The sequence below is a fragment of the Nerophis ophidion genome, linkage group LG08 (assembly GCF_033978795.1).
Source record: "Nerophis ophidion isolate RoL-2023_Sa linkage group LG08, RoL_Noph_v1.0, whole genome shotgun sequence".
In the NCBI taxonomy this organism is placed as follows: Eukaryota; Metazoa; Chordata; class Actinopteri; order Syngnathiformes; family Syngnathidae; genus Nerophis; species Nerophis ophidion.
Window position 1 is genome coordinate 34,946,451 of NC_084618.1, and position 18,340 is coordinate 34,964,790.

Here is an 18,340-nt window from a genome sequence, read left to right on the forward strand (position 1 = left end):
TCCTCAGACCGACCGGGCTTGGGTAACGTGCAGCAAATTGAGCGCTGCCAGGAGGAGTTCCTGCTGGCGTTCGAACACTATATCAACCACCGCAAACACAAAGTCGCTTATTTCTGGCCCAAGCTGCTCATGAAGGTGACGGACCTTCGAATGATCGGCGCCTGCCATGCCAGCCGATTCCTTCACATGAAGGTTGAGTGTCCCAACGAGTTGTTCCCGCCTCTCTTCCTGGAGGTTTTTGAGGACTGAACAGTCCATTCAATGACATTAATGTATGTGTGTGTGTGTGTGTGTGTGTGTGTGTGTCACCACGTGGACACCCTTAGCTCTTTCAAATACAGGTCGATCACCTTTGAATAAGCACAAATGAATGTCACCACATTCCATAGCTTTGTCGTTGTCATGTTGTTGTCATGGGGTCTTAACACTGAAATCTGACCAGAATTTACTATTCGTACATGTGGCGAAAATGCGTAATACTTTTCTTTTTAGTCAGCATTTGGTAAATGCTTGTACGGTAACTGCTTAGTCAATAAAGATACATCCAAGTAGTGTCAGCGAACAAGCTAAACGTCACTTATTAGATAAAAACACGATTAAAAGCACAGACAAGAAGTGACGTTAGCCGCATTTCAACACTTTGCACTCCCATATCATCACTCTACCACTAAACACGTCTTATCTACCGTATTTTTCGGAGTATAAGTCGCTCCAGAGTATAAGTCGCACCTGCCGAAAATGCATAATAAAGAAGGAAAAAAACATATATAAGTCGCACTGGAGTATAAGTCCCATTTTTGGGGGGAAATTTATTTGATAAAACCCAACATCAAGAATAGACATTTGAAAGGCAATTTAAAATACTTAATGAATAGTGAACAACAGGCTGAATAAGTGTACGTTATATGACGCATAAATAACAACTGAGAAGGTACCTGGTAAGTTAACATAACATATTATGGTAAGAGTCATTCAAATAACTATAACATATAGAACATGCTATACGTTTACCAAACAATCTGTCGCTTTTAATAGCTAAATCCCGTGAAATCTTATACGTCTAGTCTCTTACGTGAATGAGCTAAATAATGTTATTTGACATTTTATGGTAATGTGTTAATAATTTCACACATAAGTCGCTCCTGAGTATAAGTCGCACCCCCGGCCAAACTATGAAAAAAAACTGCGACTTATAGTCTGAAAAATACGGTCGTAAATATATTGTTGCATGCACATCAACGTTTTTACTTCCACACAAGTACACTCAAATATATATATTTTTATTGCAAGCTCAGCATTAAATGGTTCAGTCAGTGACAAAACATTGAACAATCAATGAATCAAGTCACGTACAATTCGTTTGAAAAACTGACTTTTTACAGCGTCGAAATGTACTAGTACTGTACCTCGGTTTTTCTTAGTACACCCGGCCTTCGTTTATCACGGTTATTCGGTAAGCTACCGTAAAATGATCTGACAAATTTTCGCGAAGTAAAATCATTATTAATGAACCAATATCAATGGCTGTCTGTTTATCTGTGTTGGCCCTGCGATGATGTGGCAACTTGTCCAAGGTGTACCCTGCTTTTCGAATGAATGCAACTGGGATAGACTCCACCCACCCACGGGAAGAGGATAGAAAATGGATGGATGGATATTTTCATAGAGCGTCTAAATATGTTTTTTTTATTATTATTAGAGCCCTCTAAACAGTCCTTTCACCCAATACAGTGGCTTTGAGTTCTATGTCCGTAGTTAAGTTAAAGTACCAATGATTGTCACACCGACACTAATTTGTCCTCTGCCTTTGACCCATCACCCTTGTTCACCCCCTGGGAGGTGAGGGGAGCAGTGGGCAGCAGCGGTGGACGCGCCCGGGAATCATTTTTGGTGATTTAACCCCAATTCCAACCCTTGATGCTGAGTGCCAAGCAGGGAGGTAATGGGTACCATTTTTATAGTCTTTGGTATGACTTCATGGGGTTTGAAGTCAAGACCTACCGATCTCAGGACGGACACTCTAACCACTAGGCCACTGAGAAGTTCAGACGCTTGGAGGATCCTCCAAGCTGTCACCCGGCCACTACAACAGGGCCACGACATAGAAATGCTTCATCACATCCTGGGTAATTCCTCAATGTTGTTACTGGGGCTTCCATATGCATAAATTGTTCTGCAAGATTGGTCGACTCCACTGTAGCTGGGATGTTAGCATTCGGTGTTGTTAGCATTACACATCGCTCAAAGCTGTGTTCTTGATGTGGAAGGTGAAGTGCATCAGAAGAGTTTATCTCCTCTTTGGCCAGACAGCTGCTGGCAATTGGTAGTTTATATAGTGGGGCTTGACAATTGATTGAATTTGTCGTCTTCCGCCCGAATGCAGCTGAGATAGGCTCCAGCACCCCCATGCTCCCCCAAAAGGGACAAGCGGTAGAAAATGGATGGATTTTGATTATGGCTTCCCACGATCATAAAATATTATATTCGGGGAAAGGAAAACGATAAATAGGCCGCGCGACGTGCATGCAGATTTTTGATCTTCTGAAGATTAAACCAATGAGTGAAAGAAGAGCACGTCTGAATTAAACATGAAGTGAATTATATATTTATATAGCGCTTTTCTCTAGTGACTCAAAGCGCATTACATAGTGAAACCCAATATCTAAGTTACGTTTAAACCAGTGTGGGTGGCCCTGGGAACAGGTGGGTAAAGTGTCTTGCCCAAGGACACAATGGCAGTGACTAGGATGGCGGAAGCGGGGATCGTACCTGGAACCTTCAAGTTGCTGGCACGGCCACTTTACCAACCGAGCTATACCGCAAAGTTTGGGATGTTACCATGGTTACTACTTTTATTTGACACAGTGCTAGAATTCCTAATCAATAATCACAAAATTCAACAAAAAAATTAAGGCATAATATTTCCGCGTTCATGTGACCGCAGAAACAAAGAATTGGCCAATAACACCGAATCTGCCTTTACATGTATGTTGTCATTTGTGTTACATTTATGCTAGCATTCATGTTACATGTATGGTGTCATTTATGTTACATGTATGTTGTCATTTATGTTGCATGTATGGTGTCATTTATGTTACATGTATGTTGTCATTTATGTTGCATGTATGCTAGCATTCAAGTTACATGTATGCTAGCATTTTTGATACATTTATGCTAGCATTCATGTTACATGTATGCTAACATATGTTACATGTATGCTAGCATTTATGTTACAGGTATGCAAGCATTTATGTTACATGTATGCTAGCATTTATGTTACATGTATGCTAGCATTTATGTTACATGTATGCTAATATATATGTTACATGTATGCTAACATATTTGTTATATGTATGCTAACATATTTGTTATATGTATGCTAACATATGTTACATGTATGTTAACATATGTTACATGTATGCTAACATATATGTTACATGTATGTTAACATATGTTACATGTATGCTAACATTTTTGTATGTATGCTAACATATGTTACATGTATGCTAGCATTTATGTTACATGTATGCTAGAATTTATGTTACATGTATGCTAACATATGCTACATGTATGCTAGCATTTATGTTACATGCATGCTAGAATTTATGTTACATGTATGCTAACATATATGTTACATGTATGCTAACATATATGTTACATGTATGCTAACATATATGTTACATGTATGCTAACATATATGTTACATGTATGCTTACATATATGTTACATGTATGCTAGAATTTATGTTACATGTATGCTAGCATTTATGTTACATGTATGCTAGCATATATGTTACATGTATGCTTACATATGTTACATGTATGCTAGCATTTATGTTACATGTATGCTAGCATTTATGTTACATGTATGCTAACATATATGTCACATGTATGCTAGCATTTATGTTACATGTATGCTAGCATTTATGTCACATATATGCTAACATATATGTGACATGTATGCTAGCATATATGTTACATGCATGCTTACATATATGTTGCATGTATGCTAGCATGTATGTTACATGCATGCTTACATATATGTTACATGTATGCTAGCATTAATGTTACATGTATGCTAGCATTTATGTTACATGTATGCTAACATATATGTTACATTTATGCTAGCATATATGTTACATCCATGCTTACATATATGTTACATGTATGCTAGCATTTATGTTACATGTATGCTAACATATATGTTACATGTATGCTAGCATTTATGTTACTTGCATGCTAGCATTTATGTTACATGTATGCTAGTATATATGTTACATGTATGCTAAGATATATGTTACATGTATGCTAGCATTTATGTTACATGGATGCTAGCATTTATGTTACATGTATGCTAACATATATGTTACATGTATGCTAGCATATATGGTACATGTATGCTAGCATATATGTTACATGTATGCGAGCATATATGGTACATGTATGCTAGCATATATGTTACATGCATGCTTACATATATGTTACATGTATGCTAGCATTTATGTTACATGTATGCTAGCCTTTATGTTACATGTATGCTAGCAAGGCCACGCTCATGGGCATCAGCACAAATAGACTTAATTTACGACTTTGTTCACCTCAAAAAGGCTTAACACGCAGATGAATACAGTAAGTGCAGATTTTGAGTTCTCTGGCGTCAGCCGAGAAGACGACCAAACTTGAATATCCAGAGAGGGAGTAAATGTAAGAATGTTTCCATAGGTGAACCAGCGGAAGGGTAATTAGCATTGGATTCTTTGTTTGGACACCTGAATGTGAAACGATTTAGTTTTTTAGACGCAACGTATGACCGACCGTACAATAAAGGGAACAAACTTGTATTCCGTCAAAACCCTTCGGGAAGCAGGACTTGGGGGAAACCGAGGTACAGTACTTGTATGTCAAACGAGACAGCATCTCATCTATAAATGTCTTTCAAAGAACTCATTCCAAAATGTTCATCTTGTGCTGTCAAGTCAATATTCCACCTTTGTTTTACATTTCAGGTGTTGGACAAATGCAACTATTATTTTCTGCGGAAGGTTTTTTTGTGCCAAAACTAACAAGAGATTTGCAACATTTAATTTTGTACTCATGTCCTCGTCGTCAGTCTTCACTGTGACGTATTTCTAGCACTTGAGGATGGGTACCTTTAACACTTATCTCTATGTGTTAGTAAATATTCATTTGTTTTCATCATGAAATATTTTTCTATTTATTAATCAGTGATAATGATAACCGTGCCGTCCAATTGTTGCATATCTTTGTTTTCTTACATGAATGAGTCTCATTTGCAAGTATTATAAAGTGGTCTTTTGCATGCAGTTGCAATTCCAAGACGTTCGATGGCAGTATTGCATCGGCTTGCATAGGGTAGTCCCGCTCGATGTGCCAGACTCGTCTCTTGTTGAGCCCTGCAAAGTGTTTATACTGTAAGTATTGTACTTATTACATACCAGCTGTTTAATTGTAACACGCATCGCAGTTGTAGTTTTGATGAGCATGCATATAGCATGCATATGGCGTATCCAATGACAATTCGCATCAAGTAGTTTGAAAGAGTGACGCCTTGCATATCAATGCTGTCTCTTGCTTTATTGCCTCGGAAAATGACATCATTACCTAGATTCCCCAACTGGACTTGACGTCACGTGCAATAAAAGTATGGTGTAGTATAGTACCGCTTGATTTTACGTGAATTGGTGATTTATAGTATCGACATAATTCAGTCAGTAAGTACAGATTTTGGTACCCATCCCTAATTGCCGTGCAGAAATATTGACAGTCAACAATTGGATGCTTCTAGACCACAGACCACAGCTTTTTCCCCTTCTTCTTCAACGTAGAACAGTTTAGTTTTTCATATGCACAATGTATAACCTGTAAGTGTCTACCACATGGTGGTCGGTGGCCCGCGTGGACTCGTCTCAGAATGAGATGGAAAAGGAACAATCTTTGCTTTTAAGTGTTTTGTTGCTGAGCTGAAACATTCGAGATGATGTCGGGGGATGTGAAAGCATGTTATTTATAACACATGTTGTCTTTTGACGCTGCGTCTCGGCAGCGAGTTGTGATTTATTTTGTGCGAAATCATGTCTCTGTGCGAGCGGTATAGACGTGTGTTGCAGTGTTTGACCGACTTGGACCTCAAAAAGTGGACACTTTCCAATAAATGCACAGACAATCAAAGGTTTGGCAAAGAAAAAAACGAAACTGCTCAGTCTGGAATGAATTGACCTTGTTCATGCTTGTGTTGATGTCCTGTTACGTGCACAATGTTACTACATCCTCTTTGACATTTACACTACCACGAAAGGAATAGCCTTAGACCTTTCCTGCACTTCTGAGCTTTTTTTTTTTTTAGCAGTTTTTTATCCGTTTCCCTGACCTCTTTTTGTAGAATATCCATTTGTTGATTATTTGGTTACAACAGACCCTAAGAGTAGGCCAGGGGTTGGCAACCAAAAGCGTTGAAAGAGCCATATTGGATCAAAAATACAAAGACTAATCTGTCTGTAGCCGCAAAAAATTAAGTCGGATATAAGTCTTGTAATGAAGGCTTCACATGACGTAAATGTCTATAGAATACAAGAGAATAGAATAGAAAGTACTTTATTGATCCCTGAGGGAAATTCAGCACCACAGTTCGCTCACAATAGACAATAAACACTTGGGTATTTTTTACATGAATAATATAAATACAGTCTATTATACAGCATTATTCACCTGTGAATAACATAGATAAAGTCTATTATACAGCATTATTCACATGTGAATAACAGATACAGTTGATTATACAGCATTATTCACATGTGAATAATATGAATACAGTCTATTATACAGCATTATTCACATGTGAATAACAGAAATACAATTGATTAAACATTATTCACATGTGAATAACAAAGATACAGTATTAAACAACATTATTTACATGTGAATAACATAGATACAGTCTATTATACAGCATTATTCACATGTGAATAACATAAAAACAGTTTAATATACAGCATTATTCACACGATAACACTATAAATACAGTCTATTATACAGTATTATTTATATGTGAATAATATGAATACAGTCCATTATACAGCATTATTCAAATGTGAATAATAGAAATGCAGTCTATTAATCAGCATTATTCACATGTGAATAACATACAGTATATTATACAGCAGGGGTCGGGAACCTTTTTAGCTGAGAGAGCCATGAAAGCCAAATTTTTAAAAATGTATTTCCGTGAGAGCCATATCATATTTTTTTAACACTGAATACAACTAAATGCGTGCATTTTTTAAGTAAAACAAACATTTTTTGGAGTATAATAAGTTTCTAATTCTTTTTAATAACATTGTTATTTATTGAACAGGTGCGGTAGAAAACGGATGGATGGATTAAAATGCATGAGAATGGTTTATATTTTGAACGTTATTTTTAACATCGTGATTACCAGCGGAATTATTCATTACTTATCGTGTTAAGCAATGTCAGCTAAGATTTATCTGAGAGCCAGATGCAGTCATCAAAAGAGCCACATCTGGCTCTAGAGCCATAGGTTCCCTACCCCTGTTATACAGCATTATTTACATGTGAACAACATAGATATAGTCTATTATGCAGCATTATTCACATGTGAATAATATAAATACAGTCTATTATACATTTATACAAAAAGGAACATATAATAATAATAATAGCCTACTATCAAAATGACTGTGTCGCAGGCTGAAGCAAATCTTCCTTGACAGAAATGTTGAAATGCTAAATTTATTCTACACATTTTTACAACATTAGAAAGCACTAGTAAAATGAATGCTTTTCAGAAGGCAATATAACTCCTGGAAATGACTGGCTGTTAATGGCCAAAGGTATAAACGTGTCCAAGTTAAAGGAAACGGCAGGCTGTCTTATTTTAATAGATTCATTAAAATATTTTGCAAGCTGGGTAATGTTTGCCGTGGTCTGGGACAAGATGGCACAAAAACAACTATCAATGCATGTAACCATTATTACATACAGATATTGTGTCATGAGACATGCAAAACTAAATTATATACAAAGAGGATACAAGTAAATGATATTTTATGAGCTCAAATAAACCTACAAATGAAACTTAATGATGCAATATGTACATACAGCTAGCCTAAATAGCATGTTAGCATTGATTAGCTTGCAGTCATACACTGACCAAATATAATAGATTAGCACTCCAACAATTCAATAACATCAACAAAGCGCACCTTTATGCATTCACCCAGTGTATAAAACGTTTGGTGGACAAAATGAGACAAAGAAGGAGCGGATGATTTTACATGTAAACAAACTGTTGCGTCACAGTCCACACTATGGTGAGTTTAAGAACCGCTGAAATTCGTAGGACAAAACGATGTTCACCAAATACTCTCATCAGAGAAGCATACACGCAAACATTAAACAGTTGGATATTTAACAATTGGGAAGGTTTCTGTCTTGTTTGTCCTCAAACAAAAAAAGCATAATAAAACAAAAAATATATATATTTTTCCCCTCATCTTTTCCCATTTTTAATAATTTTTTATACATTCTCCAGGGAGCCACTAGGGCGGCACTAAAGAGCCGCGGATTGCTGACCCCTGGAGGAGGCGTTTAAATATCTGCTTCACATCTTGTGCTGATATAGCAGATTAGTCTCTCTCAATGGAACAGATGCAAAATGAATATACAGTACTTGCACAAAGGCACCAATAGAGATCACTTATATTTATTCAGAAAGGTTAATGCCAAATATTAGCTCACAATGTACCAAATGATATCATATATATATATTTTAAAATCCAAAGACTTGGTGATTGATTATATCAAAATATTCCACTAAATGTGCCATTTGCTTGTTAGAAATTCCAAACTAACTGAACCCTATAACTAAAACTGATCAAATACATATTGAACCAATCAAAATGTGAGTCCCGCGACCCCGAAAGGGACAAGCCTGGATGGATGGATAATGTTGAGTGTCGAGAGTTAGTTCTTAGCATTCAATGGTCTAAAGCAGGGGTCACCAACGCGGTGCCCGCGAGCATCAGATAGCCCATAAGGACCAGATGAGTCGCCCGCTGGCCTGTTCTAAAAAAAGCTCAAATAGCTGCACTTACCAGTGAGCTGCTTCTATTTTTTGAATTGTATTTATTTACTAGCAAGCTGGTCTCGCTTTGCTCGACATTTTTAAGTCTAAGAGAGACCAAACTCAAATAGAATTTAAAATCCAAGAAAATATTTTAAAGTCTTGGTCTTCACTTGTTTAAATACATTCATTTTTTTTTTTTACTTTGCTTCTTATAACTTTCAGAAAGACAATTTTAGAGAAAAAATACAACCTTAAAAATGATTTTAGGATTTTTTAACACATATAACTTTTAAATTCCTTCCTCTTCTTTCCTGACAATTGAAATCACTGTTCAAGTAATTATTTGTTTTTATTTTAAAGAATAATAAATACATTTTAATTTAATTCTTCATTTTAGCTTCTGTTTTTCGAACGAAGAATATTTGTGAAATATTTCTTCAAACTTATGATTAAAATTCCCAAAAATTATTCTGGCAAATCTAAAAAATCTGTAGAATGAAATGTAAATCTTATTTCAAAGTCTTTTGAATTTCTTTTAAAATTTTTGTTCTGGAAAATCTAGAAGAAATAATGATTTGTCTTTGTTAGAAATATAGCTTGGTCCAATTTGTTATATATTCTAAAAAAGTGCAGATTGGATTTTAACCTTTTTAAAACATGTCATCAAAATCTTTAAATTAATCTTAATCAGGAAAAATTACTAATGATGTTCCATCAATTCTTATTTAAGTTTTTTCAAAAAGATTTAAATTAGCTAGTTTTTCTCTTCATTTTTTGCCGGTTAAATTTTGAATTTTAAAGAGTCGAAATTGAAGATTAAACTATGTTTCAAAATTTAATTTTCTTTTTTTTGTGCGTTTTCTCCTCTTTTAAACCGTTTAAGTGTTTTTTTCATCATTTATTCTCTACAATAAAACCTTCCGTAAAAGGAAAAAAAATGTACGACGGAATGACAGACAGAAATATCAACTTTTTTATATATATATATACATAGATTTATTTATTAAAGGTAAATTGAACAAATTGGCTATATCTGGCAATTTATTTAAGTGTGTATCAAACTGGTAGCCCTTCGCATTAATCAGTACCCAAGAAGTAGCTCTTGGTTTCAAAAAGGTTGGTGACCCCTGGTCTAAAGTTTAGACCATGGCTTAGACTCTACACCATGGGATTTATACTTGACATGTTGACAGTCACCACCTTATATAGGTTCAACCTAAAGTGTTACTTGAAAAAACCTAAGAACAATGTCAGTCACAGTTGAAATATGATGGGAAAAAAAAAAAAAAATGGTTTTTGAGGTCTGCATGCTGTGAATAATGCAACTTCCTGTGCACCACGTGACTTGTGGAATATTCCACATCTTTCAGGAGGGGTATTGTGTTCTTGTAACAGTACTGAGAAACCACTATAGAACACTTTTTAATCACAATTGCTTTAAAAGAAAAAAATCTCATTCCTTAATTGCTCATCCAGGGTCACTGGTCATGTAAATACTGCTCCCTAGTGGATCATCTGTTTAGTGCATGTGTAATAAAATCACTAAGAAATTAGATTTCCTGCTCAGAGGCTAATTTCATAAGAACCATACAGCTTTCTCAATTGACACTCCATCTTGAGGAATGACAATGTGTTAGTACAACAGAAAACATACAAAAACAACAAATGCTACAAAAAGTGGGCTGTAATAAAAAACCTTCAGTTTCACCACTGCATTGAAAGTGTAAAGCCAATATTTAATGTATGAAATGTGATTATCTAATAAACACTTGAGGTTATCACCAAAATATTAAATTTAAAATGACTAATTTAAAAAAGAAAAAGGAAACATGACTTTCACCAAAAAAGCTTTTATTATTCCACAATTAGCGATGGTGTACGCTCTAACGATAACGATGCAGCTGCAGGGTGTTTCTGCGCCTCCAGGCAGCACGGCGGGAACCTCCAATGGTCTGGTGGAACTTGTGGCCCTTGCCCAGCCCACGGCTCTTCTTCCCTGCAGACGTCAGGCCACGCATCTCTCTGTGCTTTTGCACGGCCTTCGTGATCCATTGGCTGTCGGGGTTGCGTCGTATTGTCTTATGGAAGGGATCCACCAGGATCACCTCAAAGAACTTGTAGGTTGAATCTTCGCCCACCCAGTAGGAGTTCAGCACTCTCAGGGCGCCACAATGACGGCCAGCACGCTCCTGCAAACATTTACATCAAACGTAGCAAAATCATTTATTAAAGAGAAAACCTGTTTAGCATGGACATCTCACACCAGGGCAGTGGTTTTCAAATGGGGGTATGCGTACCCCTGGGGGTACTTGAAGGTATGCCAAGGAGTACGTGAGTTTTTTTTTAAATATTGTAAAAATAGCAACAATTCAAAAATCCTTTATAAGTATATTTATTGAATAATACTTCAACAAAACATGAATGTAAGTTCATGAACTGTGAAAAGAAATGCAATAACCAGTGTTGACATGGATTTTTTGTGGACATGTTCCATAAATATTGATGTTAAAGATTTATTTTTTGTGAAGAAATGTTTAGAATTAAGTTGATGAATCCAGATGGATCTCTATTACAATCCCCAAAGAGGGCACTTTAAGTTGATGATTACTTCTATGTGTAGAAATCTTTATCAATCATTTTCAATTTATAATTGAATCACTTGTTTATTTTTCAACAAGTTTTAGTTATTTTTATATCTTTTTTCCCAAATAGTTCAAGACAGACAAATGAGCAATATTTTGCACTGTTATACAATAAATCAGAAACTGATGACATAGTGCTGTATTTTACTTCTTTATCTCTTTTTTTTCCAAGCAAAAATGCTTTGCTCTGATTAGGGGGTATTTGAATTAAAAAAATGTTCACAGGGGGTACATCACTGAAAAAAGGTTTGAGAACCACTGCACTAGGGGATGGATACCTTTACCATTTGAACCCAATTCCCGGTAAATCGAAATCAATATTGCCATTGAATAGAAACTTTTCCACTGCGGGAACGTTCCCATTTACTCTGGTAAAGAAAAATAAAGTTCCCTGCGTTTCCAACAAAACTACCCGGGTAACTTAGTTCTTCAGGAACTTTTCAGAGTTCCTACCAGCCAGGCAGGACTTTTGTAATGTTCCTGGAACCTTATTGGAGGAAGGCTGTGCTGCCAGACGCTGAAAATTTATTTTTCCCGAACACAAGACGCCATTACGGAGAATGTGAGGGAGACTTGTTAATTTCTTATGTATTTCTAGTAGAACAAATTTGGCAATGGAGAGAAAGAACGAAATTACTTTTCAACTTGCAACTTTTTGGGGGCATTTTTATGCTGAAGAAAGTTGATCAGTGGAACTATCTTGTAGTATTTTAACTCAGCTGTAGTCTTTAAACTATATGCAGTGTAAAGTTATTTTTTTGAATGAACTTCATTTCTATAGTCTGTCCACTTCTACGGGAAGTGGACGGACTCTGTTAAACATATTTACGGAGGAGTATGGCGTCGGACTCGAAGCAACGACCTCAGCTGCTACCACTCTGGGACTATGTTGGATAAATGTGGAATAAAGGAATTGGAACTAAGGTAAATGACTTGCTTTGCACCCATTTCGCCTATGCAACTGGACATGTCACGTACAAAATTTATTGAAACAAAGTACTCTTTGATTTTACATGAATCTGTATTAGGAAGTACCGACAGATTTTGGTCGGTTCCTATACAAATACAGAGACGGGTAACAATTTCTACACACACAAGGCACTGACTTGATTTGTATACTTTGTCTTTTAGTACATACGTGCATTAACACTGACAAGTACATAAAATTTCAGTCACTATAAGTACCTGCATATTTGTACGTGCACATAGTGATGGGCACTTAGGGAGGGACTAAAAGAAAAAGTGAGGGCTTCAAATCCTTATTTGTAAAGTTGGGAAAGAAATAAGGAATTGTTCTATTGCAAAGGAAAAAGACGTTTGTAGGAGCCATCAAAATCTTTAAAAAAGTGCCATCAAATGATTGCAATTAAACATGAAAATGAAGTAAATAAATGTTCGTCATTTGCATTAAGTCATCTACTTTACAGTAGGCCTGAGTCGATATACGATAAATCAGTAATATTTCCAGCGTGGATAAATCTCCATGTGCATGCTTCAGAACATTCACACTTCGTTGCTGTCAGCAGCCTTGGCATTTGTGGCATAGTGGAATAAAAAGGGGGTACATTTTCTTGTCCTCATTAAAGTGTCTAACTCTGTGTGGCGACTAGTTGGCATGTAGCAGCAAACATGGACATAACCATCCCAAAACAAATTCCACTGCACCAGTGTGGGAACATTTTAGTTTCAACCTTTAGAACAAGATGTGAACAAATATGACAAATCTTGACGACCACTTGAAACACACTCGACAGTCTTCACTCTTACATTACACTAAAGGCTCTTCTCACTCCTTCTCATCTCTCCTTCTCAGACGTAAAACAAGCCCGCCTTCTTACATACGTCACATACTGTCACGCGTGTAGCGTCATACGCTCTCGCCGAGAGCTAACGTTAGCATGACTGATGTTAGCTGAGGCAGGTCGTGCAAGCGGAGCAAGTGACATTACGAGAGAGAAGGTGCGAAACTGATCACAAATGGAGGAAAAACCATTAATGCCCCAAAAAACAGCAGGGATCCATCATCTGGCGGTGGTTTAGCTTCAAGCGGCAAGACATTTAGCAGACAACAGCAATATGCAAAGTATGCAGCAGAAGTGTTGCTAAAAAAGGCAGCAACACTACTAATTTGTTCTTTAATTTAAAAAGTCACCCGTGAGAGGATGAAGAGTATTCAATAAATACAGTTTTGGTGAATTGACATAGGTGTGATCCCTCTCTGCATGGAAGTTTAAAAGTAGCATATATTAATGCAGTATGAAGAATAATGTTTTAATGTACACATAGAATCATCATACTGCTGTGATTATATGCATCAAGTGTTCATTCAAGGCTAAGGCAAAATATCGTAATGTATAGCGAATATCGCGATATGGAATAAAAATACCGGGATATTAATAAAAGCCAATATCGCCCAGCCCTACTTTGAAGATTGTTTAGGAGTCTATTTACTTAAGAGCAAACGCAATACAGCCTCATGTCCATGTTAGTCAGTAGGGCTGCGAATCTTTGGGTGTCCCGCCACTCGATTCAATATCGATTCTTGGGGTCTCGATTTGATTATAAATCGATTTTTTCGATTCAATGCAATTTTTGATTCAAAAACGATATTTGTCCGATTCAAAAGGATTCTCTATTCATTCAATACATAGGATTTCAGCAGGATCTACCCCAGTCTGCTGACAGGCTAGCAGAGTAGCAGATTTTTAAAAAAAAAAGCTTTTATAATTGTAAAGAATAATGTTTTATCAACTGATTGCAATAATATAAATTTGTTTTAACTATTAAACGAACCAAATATATGACTTATTTTATCTTTGTGAAAACATTAGACAGTGTGTTGTCAAGCTTATGAGATGCGATGCAAGTGTAAGCCACTGTGACACTATTCCATCCATCCATTTTCTACCGCTTATTCCCTTTTGGGGTCGCGCTGGCGCCTATCTCAGCTACAATCGGGCAGAAGGCGGGGTACACCCTGGACTTGTTCTTTTTTATTATTTTCATAAATGTCCAATGATAATGTCAATGAGGGATTTTTAATCACTGCTATGCTGAAATTATAACTAATATTGATACTGTTGTTGATAATATTCCTTTTTGTTTCACTACTTTTGGTTTGTTCTGTGTCGTGTTTGTGTCCTCTCTAATTTTTATTGCAGTTCCGAGTGTTGATGGGTCAGGTTTGGTTTTGGAATTGGATTGCATTGTTGTGGTATTGCTGTGTATTGTTTTGTTGATTGATAAAAAAAATAAAATAAAATAAAATCGATTTTTTAAAAATGAGAATTATTTCTGAATCGCACAACGTGAGAATTGCGATTCAAATTCGAATCGATTTTTCCCCACACCCCTATTAGTCAGTCATGAACCTATAACTACACATCAGACTGAAGGCCCACATACATTAGAGTAGTTATAACTACACATTACATAAATTTAGGCCTGGGCAGATATTCGATAGGTCAATAAACCGACAATAAATAAAAATTAAGTCTGTATGATCTTCCACTGTCGATAAATCACAGTGTGTATGCTTCAAGAGCATTTGCGCTTTTCATCGGTTTCAGGAGCTGCGCATTTTGTGCTTTCGTGGAATGAAAAAATGTTGAATCATCTTGTCCAATTGTCTTCAACTGTTTCTGCGATGAAGCAATGCTGCTGGCCCACTAGTATCACATAGTGACGGCCTGACCAACCCAGCGGCCCTTGAGACGCATGTGGCTTTTACGTTCATATCGAAGTTTGTGTTTTATTAATGTACGCGTTCAGCACATTAGTTCAGCATTGGTTTCTGCGGCTGTAGGCAATTGAACTACAAATAAACAGTAGTAATAATAACTGTTGTAAAACAACGGACGGTTTGTATTGTTGTATTAATTTAAAATGGTCAAGAAAACGTCATTCATAACTGCACTTTGGTGTGGACGGACTGAAGCTAGCTTAAACGCTATCATGTGAAGAGAGATGAATGTATTTCCCCAATACAAAACTTAATTCCCCAATTTAGACTTGTAGAAACACATGGTAGTCTTAACAACTGAGCTACAGTATTCATATTAAACAAAGGATTTGCTATTTTTGCACAAAGTGATCGATAAACTTGACAAGTTGAAACAGACTACAAAGTTCAACAGGAAGCAAATTTACATAAACCAGGATTGAAACAACTGATCACCCTCCACAATTTAAAATGGAAGATAAACATATTGAAACACAAAAACAATAAGGCTCTTATGACGCCTGAACAACATTTAATGTTTCCTCTGCCAAAACAGTATATTGTGTGGCTGTTTATTTATCAAAATAAACAACTTGGTTAAAAGATTTCAGTGTGTATAAGTACTTTTAGAGCCCATTCAACAATACCACGATTATAACCGTGATCATTTTTGTCACAACTATTCAGACATTCTGTGTTTTTGTTGTGTATATTTAAATGTCCCACAGTCACTCCTTTACAGAGAAACTATTTTATTAAATGTAGTTATTATTATTCGAATGCAAAATTTTGCTTACAGAGTATATTATTTTATTGTTTGTTTTATTTTACTTCCAAGTGCCAATAATCATAGGATTGCAGGAGTGGATCACAAACCTAAAAGGTTTTTATAACTACATGTCGCTGTAAGATATTGTTCCATAGTATAGAATCATCCCAAATTTAGAATTGTGCCCACTATTTCATTGAAGGTTGACGTACCTCAGCAGTGGACTGCAAACTACGGGCGAACTTGAGTTGGTTGACACCGTGGTTCACTGGTTTTCCGTATGTGGCGCCCTTGGGTACGGGGCGCTTACGGCCTCCACGGCGGACACGGATACGGTAAATCACGTAGCCTGTTGACAGAGCACATCATTAGATTACATGTACGTTTAGGCAGGTGATTGTACTTTCTTTATTCACCTTGTTTGGCTTTGTAACCCAGCCTGCGAGCTTTGTCGGGTCTGGTCGGTCTTGGTGCCCGATGAAGGTTCGACAGTTGACGGTACTGCCAGCAACGCACACGCAGCAAGAAGCGCATCACATCAGATTGCTTTTTGCGCCATAACTCCTGCATATAGCGATATGCCCCCATGTTGATTTACCTGTAAATGAAGTCATTCATTGAATCACAACGGAAGTCAATAAATGCTCATATATTCTAACAGGTAATGCAAAAAAACTCTACATTTATTTCTTATTTCGTTCATTGGTATTTGGCAAAATAAACACGAGATAGTTATATAACCATTTGCCGTTACTTAGACAGACTGTTTTGTTCCACACAGTAGCTCAGTTACAAAGGATGGAAAGGATAATACACATAAGGGCACAAAAAGAGGGCGAAAGCAAAAGGTATGAAATAGACTAACAATGTGCCACAGGTACTTGTACTTGAGTACCTAAGTATATAGTATCCTATATTAGGTGACTTAACGGGACTTTATCACATTGTCCTAAAAGCTACACGTACACGGCAATATAGACAATATTAAATACACTTCACTTATAGTTCACAACACAGAAAAATACACGGTGCAACATTTCGGGAGAGTTCCTGCCTGTAGCTAAGCTACATATCAAGTCAATGAGCGTCGACACATCTTCAAATAAAAATCGGGATAGCGAACATTTCATCTCAAAATAATCAACCCAAAATGTGAATAAATCTTTTGCCAAGATTATACAGTGCGCTGATTAAAGTGATGGCGAGAATTACAGAAGATTGATGTAGATTGTACTTTCAGGGATAGCTAAAATGCTTGCTTACTTGATGGTGTTGCAGCCGGAAAGAGAAAGCCAATTTTCCCAGCGTGCAATATGGAAACGTGATGACGAACTTCCTCTGTTGCGTTCATGGGATTTGTAGTATAAACTGCTGGGAACATATAAGACTTTGTGCTTCGTAATGAAAATAATTGCAATAGTTTGCCTTTTTTATTCATCCATAAATCTAGTTTATCTCAATGTATTTTAGCTGTATTATATCCTGTTTATGTTGATGAGAATTCCCGTGCTTCTGAATGCATCATACTCTATGTGCCAAGTGGAAATTAATTCGTGTATTTATTTTTTTTAAACTTAAAACCCCCCCAAAAATAGATACAATAGGTTTAAACAACCCATTTATTTTACATAACACGTTTGGAAAACTTACAAAAAATAAATACAATCACCTTGATTTAATTATTTACACATTACAACATCACATTAAAAAACATATAATTTAACAATTTGTTAAGACCTGTAACCAAACTAATTTGAATTAAAAAGCATAAAACTTACAAGAAATTAAATACATTTGCCTTGATTTAATTATTTACACACTACAACATCACATTAAAAAACATATAATTTAACAATTTGTTAAGACCGGTAACCAAACTAATTTGAATTAAAAATCATAATAATTTTACTGAACTATAAACCTACCTTACCATGAATTGACTAACGCATTGGTTCTCAAATGAGGTTACGCATACCCCTGGGGGTACTTGAAGATATGCCAAGGGGTACGTGAGATTTTAAAAATATTTTAAAAATAGCAACAATTCAAAAATCCTTTGTAAAGACATTTATTGACTAATACTTCAACAAAAAATGAATGTAA

At 36.2% G+C, this 18,340-nt stretch overlaps 2 protein-coding genes across 8 annotated transcripts in view; one reads left to right on the forward strand and one right to left on the reverse strand.

Moving 5' to 3' along the window:
- Nucleotides 1-6,235, forward strand: part of thrb (thyroid hormone receptor beta) — a 126,881-nt gene extending 120,646 nt beyond the window's left edge. For all 7 annotated transcript variants that reach the window (XM_061908380.1, XM_061908382.1, XM_061908378.1 and 4 more), the window contains one exon: nucleotides 8-6,235. In XM_061908380.1, the coding sequence (XP_061764364.1) occupies nucleotides 8-249 (242 nt within the window). In that variant the 3' untranslated portion in view covers nucleotides 250-6,235. The remainder of the gene's footprint in view (nucleotides 1-7) is intronic.
- Nucleotides 6,236-10,939: 4,704 nt separating this feature from the next.
- On the reverse strand, nucleotides 10,940-17,661 carry rpl15 (ribosomal protein L15). Its single transcript, XM_061908384.1, has 4 exons — nucleotides 17,501-17,661; nucleotides 16,654-16,835; nucleotides 16,450-16,586; nucleotides 10,940-11,294 (listed from the first exon to the last, which is right to left on the reverse strand). Exons 2-4 carry the CDS (start codon nucleotides 16,823-16,825, stop codon nucleotides 10,989-10,991), a joined length of 615 nt encoding a protein of 204 aa, XP_061764368.1. The 5' UTR covers nucleotides 16,826-16,835; nucleotides 17,501-17,661; the 3' UTR covers nucleotides 10,940-10,988.
- Nucleotides 17,662-18,340: the final 679 nt, after the last annotated feature.

What these genes read in the sequence shown, in the direction of transcription:
- rpl15 (XM_061908384.1), bottom strand. Translation starts at nt 16,825, where the DNA reads ATGGGGGCATATCGCTATATGCAGGAGTTATGGCGCAAAAAGCAATCT. An exon ending in GGGTTACAAAGCCAAACAAG is followed by an intron (nt 16,587 to 16,653) that starts GTGAATAAAGAA and finishes CTCTGTCAACAG; the next exon opens with GCTACGTGATTTACCGTATC. An exon ending in GTTTGCAGTCCACTGCTGAG is followed by an intron (nt 11,295 to 16,449) that starts GTACGTCAACCT and finishes AAATGTTTGCAG; the next exon opens with GAGCGTGCTGGCCGTCATTG.